At 40.6% G+C, this 21,846-nt stretch overlaps 1 protein-coding gene across 3 annotated transcripts in view; it reads right to left on the bottom strand.

Moving 5' to 3' along the window:
• The window catches only part of LOC104592770 (ATP-dependent Clp protease ATP-binding subunit ClpA homolog CD4B, chloroplastic-like), a 30,223-nt gene extending 8,919 nt beyond the window's left edge, over positions 1–21,304 (bottom strand). Inside the window, exons 1-7 of one of the 3 annotated variants that reach the window (XM_010252251.3) lie at positions 21,030–21,235; positions 20,831–20,922; positions 18,487–19,065; positions 17,071–17,186; positions 16,840–16,962; positions 16,546–16,731; positions 4,170–4,385 (exon numbers count right to left, since the gene is read on the bottom strand). In XM_010252251.3, coding sequence (XP_010250553.1) covers positions 4,170–4,385; positions 16,546–16,731; positions 16,840–16,962; positions 17,071–17,186; positions 18,487–19,045 — 1,200 coding nt within the window. In that variant the 5' untranslated portion in view covers positions 19,046–19,065; positions 20,831–20,922; positions 21,030–21,235. Of the gene's footprint in view, positions 1–4,169; positions 4,386–16,545; positions 16,732–16,839; positions 16,963–17,070; positions 17,187–18,486; positions 19,066–20,830; positions 21,005–21,029 lie in introns of those variants that run through there. The other 2 variants (XM_010252252.3, XM_010252250.3) reach the window with 2 other exon arrangements.
• Positions 21,305–21,846: the final 542 nt, after the last annotated feature.

Here is a 21,846-nt window from a genome sequence, read left to right as displayed (position 1 = left end):
TAGTGTACTTGGGACTATCCAAAAGCACACTTGGATGCTTTCGCATATAGTTGATTTTGCAAGAGAACCTTCAAGGTGACTTCTAGGTCTTCCATGTGTTGGGCCCATGTGGGTTGTAGACTAAGGATATTACCATATAAAACCAGTATAAATCGTCGTAAGTATGGACGAAATAAATCATTCATGAGGCTTGAGGGACTGGAATGTTGCCAAGGCATTTGTGAGCCCAAAGGGCATGACCCCGGAATTCATAATGTCCATCATGTGTGTGAAATGCAGTCTTGTACATGTCATCCGTGTGCACTCTAATCTGATGATAGCTGGCCCGTAAATCTAGTTTGGAAAAGATTTGAGCTTCCTTGAGCTCGCCCAAGAGCTTGTCAATCACCGAGATTGGAAACCAATCCTTGACAGTGATGTTATTAAGTTCTCTATAATCAATGCAAAAATGCCATGTCCCATCTTTCTTTTTGACTAAGAGGACTGGGAAAGAGAATGGGCTATGGCTTGGTTGGATGAATTGTTTTTCTAATAGCTCTTTAACTTGCTTCTTGATTTCCTTTTTCTAAAATTGAGGATAACAATAGGGTCTTACATTTGTAGGGGCCACTCCCGAGAGTAATGAAATGCAGTGGTCATGTTCCCGTGAAGGCAGTAAGTCTATCGGCTCCTGAAATACTGTTGCATATTGTTGAAGTGCTTTCAGTTGTTGTTGATGGTCTTCTTGTGGGGTTGCATTCCGGGCCTGGGTTAGCATGGGCCCTATCTGAGTGAGCTCCCAGAGGATGGTTTGAGTGGATTCCTGGGCTTGTTTTAGGAGAGACGAGAGGCTGATTGGACTTGGGCCTCTAGTTGGTATACCTTGGAGGCAGATCTTGGTCCCATTTGTCATGAACTCCAATAACAACTGGGCCCAATCTCATAGTATCGGCCCTAATTGTCTCAGCCACTGTATCCCCAATACTATATCAGCTCCACTGAGCTCAAATGGGTATAACTCCACCACGAATGGCTGCCCTTGGATTGTCAACTCAATGCTTGTACAGATGCCTTCACAGGGATGAGATGTCTCATTTGCTACTTGGACCTTGAATGATGTTGTGGGTTGGATTGGTAGCCCCAGTTGTTGAGCCAATACTCCCGCTATGAAATTCAAGGTGCTCCCACTGTCGATTAGTATGGACACCTAGCGTCCTTTGATTCATCCTAAAACCCTCATAGTTTGTAGGGAGTTGACCCGGTAAGGGCTTGGAGTGATATCTCCGGTGCTGGTTGTTATTCTTCGGCCTAGTTGAATTCTGGCAATTCATTGGGATGTATCCCACTTTTAGACCTGTCTTCAGTGTCATCTTGAAGGGTGTAAATCTGCATTGTTTTACACCAGTGGTTCGGCCCAAATCATTCATCACAATTATTGCAGCGACCCTTTTCTCTACGGGCTTGCATCTCGGCCCACGATAGCTTCTTGAAGGGAATGGATGGGCCGGTGTTCATAACTCTGGGCTTACCTAGAATGTTGTCTTCTTTCACTGGGCTGAATCCTTCGCTCCTATGTTGGTCAGGCCTTGGAAAGTTGTCCGATCTTTGGGGTGGTAACAAAGGCTGGCTTAGTTTCCTTGTTCTGCTCAACCTTTCTTCCTGGATCTTGGCCTGGGCAACAGCATCCATGATGGTGGTTGGTTGGAGTGCCCTTACTTCCAGTCTGATGTATTCTTCGAGCCCTCCGACGAAGGCTCTGACCAACACGCACTCTTGCCAATCGTGTGCATGTATAGCTAGGCACTCGAACTTCATTTGGTAGTCGCGAACACTCCCAAACTGTCAAAGTTTGGCAAGGCTCATTATAATCCTCATAGCCTGATTCCCCAAACCAGATGCAAAGTGCTTTCGTGAAATCCATCCAGGCTAACCGTGGGCGTAGTCGTCGTCAGAACCATTGGTACCAAAGAATGGCGTCTCCTTCTAGGTGGATTGCCACTGGCGAGACTCAATCTTGGCTAGGGGTTTCGTTGTATTCAAAAAAAAATCCCTGCCATGTAGGTCCAGGGAACAGGGTCGCTACCGGAAAAGATTGGAAATGTGATTCTGGTGTTTCTTTCTGGCCATGAACCACTTCGTCGGCTGCTATCGTGACTCCCTCCTTCGTTGGGATCAGCATCCTTGTTTCCTTCACCATTTGTTTGATCAAGCTTCTTTACCAGAGCTGCTAATGTGTCCTTCAATTCTCTGATGTCTCCGAATACTCGATGGAGTTCGACTTCAACTTGGTCAACTTGGGCATCCATCGAGGTTGCTCATGTGCTCGGCATCAAGCGCTTATACCAATTTGTTAGGAACTACCTAATACAAGGTTCTACTGAGGAACCACCTCCTAAGAGGAGAGAGAGAGAAAGAGAGTTTGTGTGAACGCCTCCTCTGTTACTTCTTCTGATTGTATTTATAATTGCGGTTGTTACATTTGTTACAATTCTTGGAAGTTGTGGAGTTGTTACAGTCTGTTACAATTTTGGAAGCTAACTCTCACTTCTTGTAGCCTTCGGTTATGCCAACCTGTCATTACTTGGACTTGAGAGTTGGTGTGGCTTCCTTCTTTTGTAGGTCTTTTGTTTGGGTTGGTTATTCCCATACACCAGCTTGGGTTCAATATTGCTGCTTGTCCTAACAATCTCTCACTTCCATTGTGTTGCGGCCACGAACTTCACTTTCCCTTACCCTCTATCACGCTTGCAACTTGCCATTCATCGGTATCTAAGATTTCAACTGTTTTGGGAACCTCGCCACACGCAACCTCGCACTGTATGTCGTCGAGATTATCTGTAACATGATCATCATTAGGCCTTTTATCAGATTGTTCAAACTCAGATCTCCCCTTTTTGTCTTCACTCCCGATAGTCTTTCATCATACACATACTTGGTGACACACCAAATGTGTTCTTCCTGTTCAAAGCCCTACGCCCACTCTTATTTGTCCCGTCCCCAACTCTTTCCTTCTTGGAACTCACCATGGGCCCAATTATTCTTATTTAAACTTAATTCAGCCAACAACTTGCTTGGCCCCACTCTATTATGTATAACTTTTGAACCACCCCTGTAACCATTCATTTTTTTTATTTCTTTTTTTATTTGAAACCCTCTTTTAAGCCTTCCCCCTACCAACATTTAGGCTCACATTCCCTTATCCTTCTAGGCAAAGTTATTTCCATATCCTATTTCCATTTTTTCTTTGAAGGCCATATCCTACTTTCATATTGCTAGAAAAGAAATGTCAATGGTGTAAAACTAAATCTTCTATCAATCAAATCAATTAAAATAACACCTTTCTCTGGCAATATCAAAAATCATTTGTAGCAATAGAGATCACCTATCAGAAACCAGGAGATAGAGTAATCACTTATGAAGAAGTTTCATTCACTTTCTATTGCAAAATTTAAAAAAAAATAAGGATACCCAATTGCAGAAATATTTAAAGATATTTTACAAGAGAAACCAAATAGAAATTTTACATCCGGGACCTCATATGTAACTCCACACTCCAGACAATGCAAGGGATCAAAGTTGTGTTTGGTACCATTGCTATTTCTACCTGAATGTTTTGGGTTGATCAATACAAATTGGCACACAACTGGGCTGTTTATGTTGAAACATGCATACCTTAAAAATGCATGTTGGGCTTCAAAAAAAAACCATGTGTGGGAAACTGTTTCCAGAAATGTGAAATTTCCATTCCAAGTAGAAACAGCAATGGTACTAATCATTCTAGATGAAGTGATTCTCATGACACAATACATATCTCTCACCAATTTGTATTAATCAACCCAAAATGCTTCAGGTAGAAACAGCAATGGTACCAAACACAAGTACACAACCCAAGTGCCATAATGGACCAACCAGCCAATTGAGTATCACTTTTTCAACTATAGCCGTTCGCTAACCAGTAACAAGCTTTTTCAACCATGGCATTGTCAAATTTAAATTATCACTAATACAGAAAGATGCCACAAAAGAGAGGAGGAAGTATGTAAATACTATTTACGTCCCTTGCCCGATATATCATCAATTTAGAATGTAAGAACTTGTATTACAATGGCAACATATGCTATCAGAATACCAATTAAAGCCATAAAATAAGGGGCATATTATTCTAGGTGCACAAAGCAAAGATAAATTACCTGCAGTTCTCCTCTTGCGAGAGCCGGTTTCAATATGTTTGCAGCATCTATTGCGCCCTCAGCTGCTCCTGCTCCTATCAAAGTGTGAACTTCATCTATAAAGAGTATTATCTCATCACTTTGTTTGATTTCCTCCATTAGCTTCTTCAATCTCTCCTCAAATTCTCCACGATATTTTGTACCGGCAACCAGAAGTCCCATATCCAGTGTAATTACCTGATGATCAAAAAAATCGTTGAATGAATATCTTTTTTTTTCTTTAGGGGAGGCACTTTTTTGTATTAGTAACTAGATCAATGAATCTATAGTCGCATAAATAACCAAGAATACTCTTTCTGAGTGTAAGTCTGACCAAAATTACCACTCGATAAAGCAACCACATCCACCATAATACAAGATGTCAAGATCAACCAAAAGAACAAAGCATAAATCCCCCAGGTAGACTGTCTGCTTGAGTGTCAGCTAACCTGAAACCTCTAAATCCCCCTGAATATGTTCACTGTGAATATCAGACCTCAAGCCTCCCTAATGTAGTCCTAAAAGGCCAAGGATCCCTCTACCTCTATCCATGTTTCCCTAAAACTGCTAAAATGATCTGTTTCATGTACCCAAAGGCAAACTCCCTATCCCAATGGTCCTGGTTTCAGCAAGGAGACAATATTAACCAGTGACTGACCCATTTTGTTTCTGGGTGACAGTTCAATGGTCATACCATCCGGGTCACACAGGTCATAGAACACTATACTTAATACCCATAACTGGACTGTTGAGAGGGGTGATGGGAAGAATGTAGAAATGGAGAAGGGGAATTGAAGAGGAGAGAAACCAGCTGAATGGGCGCTTGGGGGCAGAGAGAGAGAGAGAGTGAAAGGAAGAAGGAGAGTGGACTGACCAAATGAGGAGTTACAACAGATAATGGGTGGGAGGCAACTGAGGAGAGAAGTGATTGACCGAGCAAAGATCGACAATTCAACAAGGGATGTGACACAAAGATGAGTTTACTGTAGAAGGATTCAGATATAGGAGAACTGAGGAGACTAGAGAGATCAAGAAATTGTAATTTAAGAGAAAGAGAGTACTGGGGAGGGAATCATACTTTTTGTACATTTTGAGGGACTCCCTCCCATCTTTTGAGTAATGAAAAATACCTTATTTATCAAGAGAGAGGGGGGGAGGGTACTGGGGAAGACAGTGTGATACAGAGACAAAGGTAGCACCATAGTAGGGGGAGATTGGTGGAAGAAGAAGAAGAAAAAGAACCAATCAAGAAATGTTGCAATTCACTGACCTGCCATCATCCTTGTTGCTTCTATTACCTTTACCAGTTTGCATGGTTAGAGCTGCAACTTGACCTAGCCTGAACTCAACCCAAAAAAAAAAGTTAGGTTGGGTTGGGTTGAGTTCAGGTTAGGGTTAGGGTTGAAAAAAATGAACCCAACTCAACTTCTGGTCGGGTTAGAGTTGAGGCCTTGGGCAACCTGACCAAACCTGAGCCTGACATTTCTTCATACATACATACATATATTCATATGCATGCATGTGTTTGTGTATGTTTATTCATGTATGTATGCAACTATGCACCCATGAATATATGCATACATATATATGTATCACTGTTCATCAATATGTGTGTGTATGTGTCTATGCATCAACAATTTTTTAAGCTTAAAGGCAAAATTATTCTTAGTGTGACATAGGTATAATACTAAACACCATAACTATGTCCATGTACATACTCTGCTAAAGTGAGTTAACCTTAATCTGCTAATCTTAATTAAGTCTAAGAAATAAGAAGATTTAACAAAAAATAAGTAAACAAATCGGGCCAACTCAATCACAATCCAACCCAAAGTCATCAGGTCGGATTGTGTTAGGGTTGACCTCAACTTGCACCTCTAGCATGGTATATTTTTCTCTCTTCCCTCTCTCTAGTCTCTCCATATTTCCAGTTTGACAGATTGACTGACTGGTTGAATTTAAAACGAAGTATTAATTTTAGATTTTATTAAAGTATAAAAATCTATTACAAGTTGAAGGGGCTAGAAGGTTTAGGGGTAAAACAAAAAGGGCATGGGTTGTAGTAAGAAATGATTTAAATGCTCATAATTTAACAATGGATATGGCATTAAACAGAATGTAATGGCTAAACAGGATTCATGTAGCTGACCCCATATGGTTGGGATAAGGCTTGGATGACGACAATGATGAAAGTATACAAATTTGATATTAAAAATTAATAATAACTCTGACCTGTAGACCAGGTTGAACTGTTCAGTGGTTGCAACATCTGGGTTGAATGGTTTTTTACTAAATCAACAGGTTTTTGTCTATTGACAGGCATGGAGTTAAACAGTCATGGCCTCTGAGTGACAGCTTGACCATCTGGATCAACATGTTGCTTCATGTGCACAACTGCACAGATACGAGAGTTCCTGCCCTTTCTATTCTAAGTAGAGAAGGTACACCAAAACAAGAAAGCATGAACTGATGTGAAGAACCTATTGAAAGTATTAAAATATGACTCAGTTGAACATCCTACTTATAAAAGAAACTCCATTAACTCATTTTCCAAAAAGTGATCAACAAGAATTAATGCCAAATACTCCAAGATAAGACATTTCTGTTTTTGTGTTTATGATCAGAACCTGCTCACCTCAGGAGTCTTCTTTGAGGGAGACTCTGCCTCCTGAATTCAAGAATTAGAGAGAGAGAGAGAGACTTGAGAAAATGGCTCAATGCCTTCTTATTATGTCATGGGCTATTTATGGATGCCATGGTTACAACATATTAGTTATATTGGGCCATCTTGTGAGGTCCCCTGGTGTACACCTGTTTAATGGGCCTGAATGGGCCATTCCCACTATTATTCTTATTAACAGTTCCATCATCTCCTTCCCCCTTTAAAATAACCTTGTCATCAAGGTTAATGTCTGGGTAGCGTTGTTGCAGCTGAGAGTATTCTTCCCATGTTGCATCTTCTGGTGGTAGGTGTTTCCAGACCACCAAGGCCTGCTGAATCATCTTATTACCATCTCTGATCCATCGGAAGTCAGCAATATGGTCCATGTCAGGTTGCAAAGCCTCATCCTCTAAGAATTCAGGTAGACTAGCTAAAGCAGAGGGTATAGGTCCCACATGTTTCTTTAAGAGAGATACATGGAACGTGGGATGTATTGGAAGAACTCAGAAGGTCCAACTTGTAAGCCACCTTGCCTACTCTCTCTGCCACACGAAATGGACCATAAAATCTAGGAGCTAGCTTTTGTGAGGTCCATTTTGCTAGGCTACCTTGGCAGTAAGGCCTCAGCTTCTAGTAACCCTAGTCCCCTACCTTGAATTGGACATCTTGGTGTTTTATCATATCGAGCCTTCATCTGTTGTTGGGCCTTGATCAAGTTGACCTTTAGATCCTTGATGACTGCATCTCTTTCCCTCAAGTGTGCATCCACCTCCGCTTCAGCAATGGACCCTTTGTCATCCAGTAATATCGAAGGTGGTTCCCATTTATATAGAGCTTGGAAAGGTGACATGCCAATTGAGATGTGAAAGGAAGTATTATACCAGTATTCTGCCCATGGGAGCCACTTGACCCACTGCCTGGGGTAATCACTAGTAAAGCATCGCAGATAGGTCTCAAGGAAGCTGTTGACAACCTCCATTTGCCCATCAGTCTGTGGATGATAACTTGTCAAATGGTGGAGTTTGGTCCCCTATGCTTGAAAATATTCAGACCAGAACCGACTCATGAAGGCTGAATCATGGTCAGAAATAATAGTTTTGGGTATGCCATGTAAACGGGAAACTTCTTGAATAAAAACTTTGGCCACTTGTGCTGCTGTATATGGGTGGGATAAGGGCACGAAGTGTGCATATTTAGACAGACAATCTACAAAAACAACAATGACTGTCTTACCTATGGAAGGGGGAAGGCCGGTAATGAAGTCCATGGTGACCTCATCCCACACTTGCTCCAGAAGGGGTAGTGGTTGTAACAAACCCCGCTGGGGACTGGTCATCATACTTGTGTCCTTGGCATATCACACATGTGACAACATAGTCACGAATCTGTGCTTCTTCATGCCCACCCAGTAAAAATGGGCTGATACCTGGTGGTAAGTCCTTAGGATGCTTGAATGTCCTCCTATTGGACATGCATGAAAAAGCTCCAAGAGAGCCGGAATGTGGCTTGAAGTGGATGGTAAAACCATTCTGCCCTTATGCATAAGAACATCCTTATAAAGAGAGAAGATAGGTAGAGAACAGCCCCCAGTCACAATCTGATTCCGGATTCTGCTAAGACTAGTATCATTAGAGGCTTCTGCTCTGAGCTGATCAATGAATGGATAAGTGGGCTTAGAGATTGCCAACTGAAGGAATTCCTGCTGTCTTGACAAGGCATCAGCAACTAAGTTGGATGGACCTGTTTTGTATTCTACTGTGAAGTCAAAACCCATCAATTTATATAGACATCTTTGTTGTACCTCATTTAGAACAGGTTGCTCTACTAGATACCTTAGGCTTCGTTGATTCAAGCAAATGGTGAAGGTTTGCCCCAACAAATATCCTCTCCACTTTTGCACAGCCAGAACCGCCACCATTAATTCCTTTTCATAGGTGGATTTGCATTGGGCCTGTGAAGAGAGGACTTTACTGAAATTGGCTATGGCCTTTTCTTCCTGTAATAGTACGGCCCCTATGCCCCTTCCTGATGCATCTGATTCCACCACAAAGGGCTTGGAGAAATCCAGTAATTACAATATTGGTGGAGTAATGAGAATTTGCTTCAATGTTGTGAAAGCTTGTTCTGCTTCCTCCGACCAATTAAATGCATTATTTTTAAGAAATTCTATCAGTGGAGCTGTCAGAGCACCAAACCCCTTAATGAAGGGCCAATATCTGGTGAGGCCTAGAAAACGACGAAGGCACTAGACGGCCATGGGCTTGGACCACTGCACCATGCATTCTATTTTGTCTGGATCTGCTCATACAGTGCCTCCTGTAACAATGTGACCCAAGTAGTGAATCTATGTCTGTCCAAAATCAGACTTCGTCCACTTAGCATACAGCTGATGTGATCAGAGGACATCAAGAGTAATGCATAGATGTTGCATGTGAGACTCTCAATCGATGTTTTAGGCTAGGATGTCAAAAAATACAAGAATGAAGCGCCGCAAGTACTGACAGAAAACTTTGTTCATTAATGACTGAAATGTAAATGGGGCATTAATGAGACCGAAAGGCATCATCAAAAATTCATTGTGGCCCTCATGTGTACCCTGCCTGTATATCTAGTTTGGAAAAAAAATCTTGGCCATGCCGAGCTCATCCAACAATTCATCGATTATGGGAATAGGAAATTGATTCACAAACCATAATCTTATCTAAGGCACGGTAGTCAATGCAAAAACACCACGTGCCATCTTTTTTCTTAACCAAAAAGACCGATGTTGAGAAGGGACTATTACTGAGCTGAATTATTCCCTTCTCCCTGAGTTCTTTCACCATTTTTTCTATTTCTATATTTTGGCAATGTAGATACCGGTATGGTCGCACATTAGCCGGTGCAACGCCTGGTGTGATCGGAATCCATTAGTTATGAGACTGCAGCAAAGGTAAGTCAGTGGGTTCTTGGAAGATATCCAAATAAGGATTAAGGAGTAACTGTAGTTCAGAGAGTTGGTGTTCAGACATGGACTTACATTTGTGTCCAAATAAGGTTGGGCCTATCTGATTCACACCCAAGCTCAAAAGTATCGTACACTTGGCATGGGTTCCTCTCTTCAACATAGTGGTTGGATCCCAACCTTTTTAGGTGACACAACTTGCCTTGGATCTCTAAGTCCATTGTGAGGTGGGCCTAATCACAGGTTACCGGGCTTAATTCTCTTAGCCACTGGATACCCAACACAACATCAACATCACAAAGTTCCAGCGGATATAGGTCCACTTGGAATCCACATCATTGCATCTGCAGCTTCAGTCCATCACATAGTCCATCACACCAGTCCCAATTGTCGAGCGAGCACTGTCATTATGAAATTTGGGGTGCTACCGCTGTCAAGTAGCACCGCATCTCATCAACCCAGTAGTCGGCCCATTACCCGCATCGTCTGGGTTGAGTGTAACCCGGTGTGGACTTGGAGGGAAATGGTTGGTACTTCTGGTTCACCATTTTGGCCCAGTTCCTGATTATCACCCGAATTGTCCTAGTTGTCGAACTGTTCCAAATTTGCCAAGCGTTCAAATTTGACCTAGTATTCTCAAACTGTTCCCAATTGTCACAGTTTGGCCAGGGCTTCATCAAAATTTTCGAAGGAAGATGGTCCAAATCAGACACAGTAACATCCAAAAATTCTTGCCATGTCATTTGAGGATGTGATCTTCAATATCGAAGTATCTTTCTAGCCTATAAATCCAAGAAAGAGAGTCTTCTCCACCAAGGCAGGGAAATCCACTCTGGCTGGTCGGTGAGTATTTCCCCCAACCTTCGGACACTATCTTGACGAGAGTCATCGGAATCATTTTCTTTATTATTTCTATCAATGTTCAGAAAATCGGATCAGACCGGACCGGCTGGTTGAACCATGACCCGGCCCCCTATCCAATCCGGATACACCCCCAAAACCAGTATGTTAAAAAAACCATAAATAACGGTTTACCCTGCTGGTTCAACCAGAGAACCGGTCCCGGTTTTTGTATAACCGGCTGGTTTTTTTACATTTTCACTTTTAGTACAAAAAGACAAAAAAACTAAAATAAGGCCAAACTGGCCCTAAGGTCCAATCGAATCCCAATCCCAGCCAAAGCAAAAAACCCTCTTAGATCGTTCCTTCTTCTTCTTCTTCTTCTTCTACTTCTCTTTGGTGGCAGCAGCGGCGCTCTGTTCACCACCACTCCTAGTCTCTTCTTTATAGTTTAGTACTTTAGTTTACACTTAAATTTTTAATATTTATTTTTTAATTACAGAACTTGAAATTAATTAATTACTCATAGTTTTGTAACTTTTGATTACAGGTCTGCTCAAATTGAAATTCCAATTTGATTTTTGCTTCAGGCTTGGAATTTAATATTTCCTTTAGGCTTTCAGTCAACCAAATTCGGCCAAGATACAAGACAGTCCACCTAGTTGTTCAGTCTTGCAGGTTAGCCTAACTGCCTAAGCCCTCTTGAAAGATTGATATTTTTTTCTTTTTTGGAAAAGGTAAAGTAATTTTATTCAACTCAAAAACATACAAGCTGGGATCAGACCCAGAAGGCCGGTCTGAATACCACAGCAGTTACATTTTCCTCCAGAATTCAGAACAATAAAAAGAAGACAAATTCAGACTTTTAAATTCTTCAGATACAGAGATCCAATAAATCAGTTTTCCCACAGCTCTCTGAATGGTGTCTTCAGGACTTTTGCCTCTCTTATTGAAGATGCTGTTCCTCTCAGCCCAAATGGACTATAAAACAGCAGCTAGAATAGTCCTCCACACCAGGTTCCCTTTCTTACTAAGGCCTCCCACCTTCCAACAATCGAGGAGATCCTTAACCGATCTAGGCATTACCCAAATAATTCCAAGACTCTGAGAAAGTGTCCCCAAATCTGAGAGGAAAAAGGACAATGAATGCATAGATGATCTGTAGATTCAGCATGATGCCCACACAGACTACATAAAGGATCCATAACCTGAATGCCCCTACTCACCAAATTAACTCTGGAGAGACATTTATCCAGGGCCATCCTCCAAACCAGAAAGTTGACTTTTGAAGGACTTATAGTATTCCAGATCTGAGAAGCAGGAAAATCAGTAGCATCCACACTACCCAATTTAGAGGCAAGGGACTTAACAGAAAATTCACCATTTGAATTCCATTTCCATCTCCATCTTTTTTTTTCTGATCAATAACAAGAAACCTTATTAAAGATATGAAGCTATGTGAAGCTTAGGTACAAAGGGGAGATAAAAAGACTTAACTCCCCACCAAAGAATACAAGGAAAATTCAAAAATTAGCCCAAAAAGTCGAAACCCTATCCACCCCTTGCTTTGCTAACCCATCAACAAAAGAATTAGCAGTCCTCTTCACCCAGTTGTAATGAACCACAATATCGCTACTCAGCCAGTTAAATTTATTCTTCTCATTGTTATAACTCCATAATCCGCTGCCTCCCCCCTTTAGCGACCTAATCACCACCTCCGAGTCACCTTCAAGAACCAAACATCTAATGTTCAACTCCCTTGCTCTTTGGATACCTTCCAGGGCTGCGAGGATCTCAGCCCTAAGAGAGTCTCCTTCCCCAATTGGGCCTGAGAACATAGCAATAATAGCCCCCAACTCATTCCTGAATACTCCCCCAATCCCAAAAGGCCCTGGGTTCCTTATACAGCTACCATCAAAATTCAATTTTATGAACCCAAAAGGAGGGGACCACGAAGGACTACAGGTCCTCTTACAGAAGGCTGAGGAGGCTATCTGCTTCAAATTTCTCACCACATCAGCCACAGAATAATCTGAGAACAATTCCATAGTTTTCAACCAATGTGTCACCCTTAACAAAATCAGATCCAAGGTTCAAAGTATCGATACGATATGAGTTTCGGTCGTATCGTATCGGTACTTAGAAATGGCCGAAACTTTATCTTTTTTTAGTTTTTTTTTTCACATTTTGGTTTTTTGGGAAGCTTTTAGCATGCTTTTTATTATTAAAAAATTGGGGGTCCGAAACACCTAGAAACAGGCGTTTCGGACCATATCTTTTTCAAAAGATACGATACAATATGCCCCATATCGGGCATATCGTATCGATACTTTGAACCATGATTAAATCTAATAAGTTTCTAATGGTTCTTTCCTTATTTGAAAATATTCGTGAGTTTCTTTCTTCCCATAAAGACCAACACACTGCAGCCCTAATGCTTCTCCACATAGTCTTCCCTCTCTTCTTCGGCCATCTGAAAAAAGAGGGAGAGAACAAGCTTTCGACACTCCCAGAGGGAATCCAAACACACCCAAAAAGGGAAAAGACCCACTCCCAAACTGATTTAGCAACCGAACAAGTGACCATAAGGTGGTAACCAGTTTCCCCATCAGCTTTACAGAGAGTACATCTATTAGGAAGTAAACAGGAGTTGGGTCTCTTCTTCTGAAGTAGGTCATTTGTGTTAATTCTTTCCAGGAAAGTTTCCCAACAAAAACTACCAACCCAAGGAGGAATGGGCCTACTCCAAATTTCTTTAACCGGGAAAGACAACCCAATGGGATCAAAAGGCTGAGTTAAAGTCTCGAAAAATGAGGCACAAGAGAAAACGCCTGAAGAGGAGGGAACCCAAAATCTGGTGTCCTCCTTAATGGGATCCAAGAAGAAATTTTCAAGGATGGCTAACAAAGACAAAATGTGGTCCAAGTCCGTGTCCCTAATTGCCCTTCTCAGCCCTAAGTTCCACCCAAACCCTGAAGGAGAGTCTGAGGAGGTTAATAAGGAAGAAATGGGTTCATTTTTCAAATCAAAAAGAGCATACAAAGAGGGGAATTGGTCCATTAGAGGTGAGTCCCCGACCCAAAGTTGTTCCCAAAATTTTATTTTATTACCGGAGCTAAGACCATACCTGATACAAGGGGAGAATACCGGAAGCAGTTTGTGTATGGCTGACCCAGGAGAAGCGGTTGTAGTCCTTGCCAAGATTCCAGGTTCCCAACCATTGTCTTCCAACCCATGTATACTAAACACAATCTTTGTCCACAACTTGTCTCTTTCCAATAGAAACCTCCATAACCATTTCCCCAACAATGCCATGTTCCTCTTCCTAAGATTCCCAATCCCAAGACCTCCTAGCTTTTTACCTCTAGTTACCACCTCCCAACTCACCCTATGGTCCCGCTTCTCCTCTCCAGGCTCCCACAAGAAATCCCTCATAAGCTTTTCCAAAGTGTTAGAGACCTTTGTGGGGATCTTAAACATTGATAGGAAGTACACAAGAAGATTAGCTAGGGTTGATCTAATCAAAGTGATTCTCCCCACCCCCCCAAGGAAAGATAATTTTTCCTCCAAGAGGCAAGCCTTTTCCGAAATCTCTCCACCACCGGGTTCCAAAAGCTTACCTTCTTAGGGTTATCCCCCAGGGGGAGGCCTAAGTAAGCCATCGGCCATTCCGAGGTTGCACACCCTAAGACATCCGCATACTCTCTAAGCTCCCTCTCCTCCAGATTCACACCCGCCAAACTACTTTTATCCAAATTCACCTTGAAATTGGATACCCGCTCAAAGAGTTGTATTGCCAACTTTAGGTTCCGAATCCACTCAATGTCCCCACCTTCACAGAGGTATCTTCTCAATGTTATTTGCGAATTGTAGATGAGTAAGAGGTATCTTCTCCCTTCCTACTCTCCATCCTTTTATTAAATTCCTTGAATCTGCTCTCTGAATCAATCTCCCAAGTACATCAGCGATCATAGTGAATAGGAAAGGGGATAGTGGATCACCTTGTCTTATCCCTCTCGAGGTAGGGAAGAAATCCACCACATTTCCATTCACCAAGATAGAGTAGTGGCAACTTCTAATACAACCCCAAATCCAATTACACCAACTATCTCCAAAGCCAAAACTTTTCAACACCTCCAATAAGAAGGACCAATCAACCAACTCATAAGCCTTCTCCAAGTCCAGTTTACACACCACTCCTTTCTTCTTGGATTTCCTAAAACTCTCCAGACTCTCATTTGCAATCAAAATTTGATCCATTTCCATCTCCATCTATCTTCCAACTGTTGATCAATCCTCTGATTTTAAAGGAGAGCCATCAGGCCCCCAATCTCTTCTAATTCCCAATCAAACAAATCCCTCCTAAAAATGGGAGTCCAAGTTAAAGACCCACCTGTCACACAACAGTACTCAGCCACAGAAGCTTCTTGATTAAGAGCACGCTGAAAAAGATGAGGAAAAGATTCAGCTAGAATCACATCCAAACACCAAGGGTCCTTCCAGAACTTTGTTCTTTTCCCGTTTCCAACCTTAACAGAAATTCCTTCCATGAACACAGAGAAGCTTTTCATGATAGATTTCCAAGGGGAACTACCCCAACTTAGGGGAGGATCCCTGAATCTCCAATTACCCCACTCCACCCCATATTTATCTGCAATGAGAGATCTCCACCAAGCCTCCCTCTCAACCGAGAACCTCCAAATCCACTTGCTTAGCAGGGCAGTGTTGAATATCTTCACTTTCCTAATGCCTAACCCACCGTCAGCCTTAGGAAGACAGACTTGATCCCAGCTTACAAGATGCACTTTCCTCTCCTCCCCCAACCCCTCCAAAGAAAATTCCTCTGGATCTGCTCCAATCTTTTGGAAACTTTGATAGGGATGGGGAAGAGAGAAAGAAAGTAAGTGGGTAAATTGGAAAGAGTGTTTTTAACCAGAATAACCCTACCCCCAAAAGAGAGATATCTAGCCCTCCATGCAGCCTCTTGAAGGCTTGAAATAGAAATTTAAACTTGAATAAATTGATTTCATATTTTGAATTTATGTGATATTGATAATGAAATAACTGAAAATTGAAATCAATTTTAGTTTATCGTGTATGCATTATAATTTTTGAATTTTATTATCTATATTTTATTTATTACATCAGCACAATTCGACCCCAGTTGGACCTCTGACCCATGAACCTCTGCCTTTACCGGGTCAATGCGCAGTCCGGTTTTCAGAACATTGGTTTCTGGTTGTTGTCATCTTTTCACACTGCAACATCACTGCAGAGATCGCTCTCTTGATCTCTCACAAGTCATCGGCAAACTTGTGTAGATCAACCTCAATTCAATCCACTATTTCCTCCATCGCCAATGATCTTGTTTGCAGCATGGATAGTCATGATCTCTGATCTTGTTACTGCTCTGATACCAAAATTGATGAGAATCTGCTCACCACAGGAGTCTTCATCTAGGACTCTGCCTCTTGAGTAAAAGAACTAGAGAGAGAGACTTAAGAAAATGGCTTGATGCCTTCTTATTATGTCATGGGCTATTTATGGATGCCATGGTTACAACATATTAGTTATATTGAGCCATCTTGCCAGGTCCCCTGGTGTACACCTGTTTAATGGGCCTGAATGGACCATTCCCACTATTATTCTTATTAACAGTTCCATCAGTTTCGTTTGTGTATTTAAAGTTACAGACACATAGTATACATACACTTTACACCCTTTCATATTACTGATGCATAAATGCCATGCTAGAAAAGGATTATGACTTATGTTTGTCTTTGTCTTCTTGTTATTGTTGTTGTTATAATTGAGAACTGCCACATCCAAAAACCTGGAACCTATGCTAATATTAACGATCATGTCTTCCATATTTTTTCCCTAGATCTCCAAAAAAGGCATATGATCCTTACCTTCTTGCCCTCAATTGTTTCTGGAACATCACCACTTGCAATCCGCTGAGCAAGTCCTTCTGCAATTGCAGTTTTCCCAACACCAGGTTCTCCAATAAGGCAGGGATTGTTCTTTGTCCGCCTACCAAGAATCTGAGTCACACGTTCTATTTGTTGTTGCCTTCCAACAACAGGATCCACTTTGCCCTGAAAGGCAAGAATAATTGCTTAAAGTAAACTCATTGAAACAATGAAACATGGCATAGCAATAAATGCCAGAGGAAAAAATTGAGAGAAAAAAAAAATTGAAGATACCTCTTCTGCCAGTTTTGTCAAGTTAGTGCCATACTCCTCGAGTGTCGGCATCTTATTGCCACTGCTTCCTCCTCCAACCCCAGCTCCAACAGCTTCTGTGCTCTCACCCACCATTCGGATAACCTAATTGCATAAAAAAAACATGATAAATTTGGAAATAAAATGATAAATGCAAGTACATTTAAGATAAGTAGGCTTTATCCATGACAAGTACAAATATATGTTGCCTGCCTGTGTACGAATGTTATTTGAATCAGCACCTAGGTTTTCAAGCACGCGAGCTGCTACACCTTCACCCTCGTGAAGAAGTCCCAGAAGCAAGTGCTCGGATCCAATATAATTATGACCTGAGACATTTAATATGTAAGAATAGCTATGAAAAAAGATCAATAAAAAGGAATATACATAACTGGAAAATGTTATGACAAAGATACCAGCAAGTTAACACAGGCAATACAAGACCTTCTAGGCACACAATTCAACATATAGCCCTTAATCACAGGTCATATTCCTTAATTTCCTTTTGGAAGGACAAATTATTTACTGACAACAAAGGACAATTTAAACATTAACAAAACAGAAAAATAAAACTAATTAGATATCAAAGGAAAGCATAAATTTTGGCAATCATATACGGCTATACCTACTACCTAGCACTATCAAATAACATTTGCAAATCTTAATTAATGACTCAACAGAACAATAGCCGAGGATCAAGATGCAGTGGTTGCAGATTACTATGAGAGTATTGAGAATGTTGTTGTTTGGAGTCCAACTTTTTGAAGGAGAATTCAGAATTGGGAGATTGGGAATTTTGCTGAGTTGTTTGGGCTTCTGTCAGCTCAGGTGGTGGATACTGGATACTAGCAGAGAGGATAGCTGGATTTGGAAATGGACTGCAGACGGGCTTTTCTCAGTTAAGTCTTTTGCTCTCAAGCTGTCAGAGAGTAATCTGGGTGCAGTTCCAGCATTCAAAATTTGGAATTCCATCTCCCCTTCAAAAGTCAATGCTTTAGTGTGGGCTGCTGCTCTGGACAGGTGCTTAACCAAAGTAGGTTTACTCAAGAGGGGGATGCAGATCCCAGACCAGAGGTGTATTTTTTGTGGATAGACTTTGGAGGATTCAAGTCATTTTTTCCTCTGGGGATGATTTGGGCCATGCCTAGTAATATTTTGGACCTTCTGTGGAGAAGGGATGTTCAAGGGCTTCCTATGTTTGCAAGCTGCATTTGAAATTCTGTTCCAGCTGCTGTGATTAGCACTATCTGGGTTGAAAGGAACAGAAGGATCTTTTAGCAGAAATCTAAGGAACTGAAGGAGTTCATTTCTTTTTCCTTTGGAAAGCTAGTGTACTGGATTTCTGCAGCTAAGGTTTCTTCAGCAGTGTAATCCAGTGGCTTTGCTGAGGACCAGAAACCTGTGGAAGTTGTAACTTTTCTGTTTGTTTTTGCTTGTGCCTGGCCAAGGTCTTTTTCCTTGGGGGCCTGTTGTACTTTGTTTGTTCTATTAATAAAAGTTACCTTGCCTTTTTCCCTTAAAAGAGAGAAAGAGAGAAAGAGAGAGAGAGAACAATAATGGGTCCAAAGATGTAATAGGAAAAGACAAAATGCATCCACTTATTAAACAATTAAGAAATCAAAAAATTACCAAGTTGGCGGGCTTCCTCTAGAGAGAGTTCTAAAACACGTTTTGCGCGAGGAGTGAATGGTATCTCCACAGCAACAAATCCACTGCCCCTCCCTATGATCTTCTCCACTTCCACACGAGCATCCTTCAGATTAATTCCCATGGACTTAAGAACTTTTGCAGCAATTCCAGTGCCTTCACCAATAAGACCTAACAGAATCTGTTCTGTGCCAACAAAGTTGTGTCCAAGCCGTCTTGCCTCCTCTTGGGCAAGCATAATAACTTTAATAGCTTTTTCTGTGAAGCGCTCAAACATAGCTACTGCTACTCCCCGGCTGGCCTTTCCTCTTGGAACAGAGATTGCAGCTGTCACCATGGAATGAAAATTGCAATGGGACCTCAGCATAGAATCCAAAGCATTAGAAGCTCGCAATCCTGAAAAACCTCGTAGCAAAAGGCTGGGAAATGGCACATGGAATAACATTTTGGAAGGATTCCTTCCAGATCCTCTAAGTTGGCCATGGCATTGGCCAGCAACTGCAGCAGACAGGTTTGTCAATTGAACAAGAGCCATGGCCATGATTCTTATGAGTCTGCTATCTGTGTAATATGTGACAACCTGAAGTTAGCATGCTGCAAGCAGGATCAACCATAATTTTTCCGTTTTTGATAAACTAGAATAATTTAAGCAGGTCAGGTGTCGAATAGCATTGGTATGCCAACTATTGAGATGACAAATGTATTGTTTGCAGTTATCAAAGCCAGGACAAAACAGATATGTATATGTCCAGATGTAGAGACAACATAGTTTATATGCATGACCATACTGGATCAAATCTGAGTATCCGCTATGGTATAGATGCCTCTTGACAACTAGGACAGCAGGCACTGGCAACACAATACCAATCTTCAGGGCAAAAATCTGTACTTCCCTTTTGAGTTACCAATTGCCAAACTTATAATGAATTAATCCTTTTGGGGTACCAATGAAAAATAAGTAGGGATTTGAAATTACATTGACAACAGTGTTGCATGGAAACAGACACTGGAATCAGAATCTGATGCATGTCTGGGAACTCAGCATTCACTAAGATGAAAAAACAAGGACTTAAGGGCAAAAATATAAATTCTTAAAATAGTATAGTCCATATTTTTATGAATTCTAACATTAAATACCTACAGAGAAAGGTGTAAAAATTTATCAGTCCATCTTTATTGCTTAATAAAATTTTATAGGCAAAAATGACATTCATTATGTACATTAGTTGTTCATTTATGTCAAATAAGCAAAGAGAATAAGGAAAATGTTACATAGAAGTGTTCCTCAAGAATCGTATGAGGTACTAGAATCTGAAATATGTCCAACACAGACAATTCATCCATTTAGGGAAGTCAATGCAACATTGATTGGGAATGAGCAACTTATTCAGTAAAGACTGGCTTTACAACATGCACCTGACCTCATGCCTACAAAGTTAAGTGTAACTAGGCATAATAAGGCAATTAACAGCACAGAGAGGTAACATATAGGTGCTAACAATAAAGGTAAATATAGGTAACATCTTATCACCTTGTACCCTTTTATTTTATTGAAATATTCTTTTGTTTTCAAAAAAAAAGGAAGCATCAAGCATTCAAGCACCACATTTATCAAAAAAACCACAAGTAGACAGCCTTAAATAGATGATAGATAAAAATATACTAACAGGGTTCCACAATGATAAGTGATGGAGAAGAGGACTCGCTAGTAACTGAGAAGCATATGGAGAAACAAAGCATCATATAATTTTTAATTTCCAAGATCTCTGTGGTATAATTGGAAGTGCGTTATGCATAAATAACGGCAAACAGGAACCAACTCTGAGTACATTCAGATCAAAGAAAAGGATACATGTCTTTGGCAACATTGTAGTGCGGGTAACTTGGAACTTGCAACATATAGGCACTAGAGTTTGTAACAACAAGAATTAATCGTCAACCAGCATAAGACCATACAATTTTACATCAGAAATGAGCCGAGTTTAGCTCAAGGGAGCCAAGCTAAATAAAGTTAACCTTCCAAACTACACAGGGGAATGAAACCCTCAAACCCAATGATCCCTTGATTGTTTTCCAACTTCTAAAGGCAAAAGCCAAGGCAGAAAAAGATAGCTTAAGCTACTGATTAAGAAAGCCCAAGTAACTGCAACAGACCTTCAATATCATCTTAGTACAATTCCTTTATTTCAATAAATCCAAGCATTAATGATAGACATCTATATGTGGAGCACTGACCCAAAACCTCTTGGAAGAACTAAGGAATTTAAAAACCCTTCAACGGACTATAAATTCGGTTTTGATGTCATAATAAAATTGGCTAACCCACCAAAAGAAATTTGAGAAGCCCTTCATCTCGGAGGACAAGAAATTCAGTATGCAGGGCTCCACGTCTAGAGCCAATTGAGTGAGCAAACAAACCTATAGGGGGAAAAAAGACAGAAGGTGGAATCATCGATGGAACGCATAAGAGACATTTCAGAACCATGTAAAGTATCAGAATTCAAAAGTCCAACCCATAGCAGTACCTGAAATCACTCTAATAGAAGTTCGTAATTAATTCGAACAAACCGATTCGGGGAGAGAGGGAGGGAGGGAGGGAGGTTCTAATTCTCCTTCGCGGGGAGGGAGCGAGGAGGTGGGAATTGGGATAGATGCTAGAGTGTACTTTTTTTCGGTAAAAGACTAGACTGTACTTCATTCCTCGTGGAAACTGATTAGGTCATATCCACTTTTTGCCAAATGGCACGATCAATTCTTGATAAACCGCGCAAAAGGGCAATGTTTTTTAAGACTCGGGCACAAAATCGGAAAGTCTTCGGTCTTTCTGGGGTTAAACGGTTTCATCACACATAAAAATATATTTTTTAATATATGTACGTATCTATATATAATATATATATATATATATATATTTTTTTTAATATCATGTAATTTTTTAAACAATCAAATGCACTTTCCCAATAACCTAAATAATCTTTTCTCCTAAAATTTCTTCTAAAATATCTCCCCTACTATCCCCCACTTTCTCCAAAATTATCTCTAATTCCTATTTATCTTCTAAATTATCTCTAATTCCTATTTATCTTCTAAATTATCTCTAATTCCTATTTATCTTCTAAATTATCTCTAATTCCTATTTATCTTCTAAATTATCTCTAATTCCTATTTATCTCCAAAATTATCTCTAATTTAGTAGAGAGTTTCTCTCCTAAATTATCTCTAATTCCTATTTATCCTCTCCCCTACTTATTATCTATATCTATCTAAAGAAAGTTTGGATTAAAAAAATTAAAAGTTATTTAAATATCCTAACAAAATTATATAATAACTTTAAAATATTTA

This window comes from Nelumbo nucifera, chromosome 3, assembly GCF_055504915.1.
Source record: "Nelumbo nucifera cultivar China Antique chromosome 3, China Antique-T2T, whole genome shotgun sequence".
Classification (NCBI taxonomy): Eukaryota; Viridiplantae; Streptophyta; class Magnoliopsida; order Proteales; family Nelumbonaceae; genus Nelumbo; species Nelumbo nucifera.
Note: the sequence above shows the minus strand (reverse complement) of the source record. Positions and strands in the feature narration are given on the sequence as shown.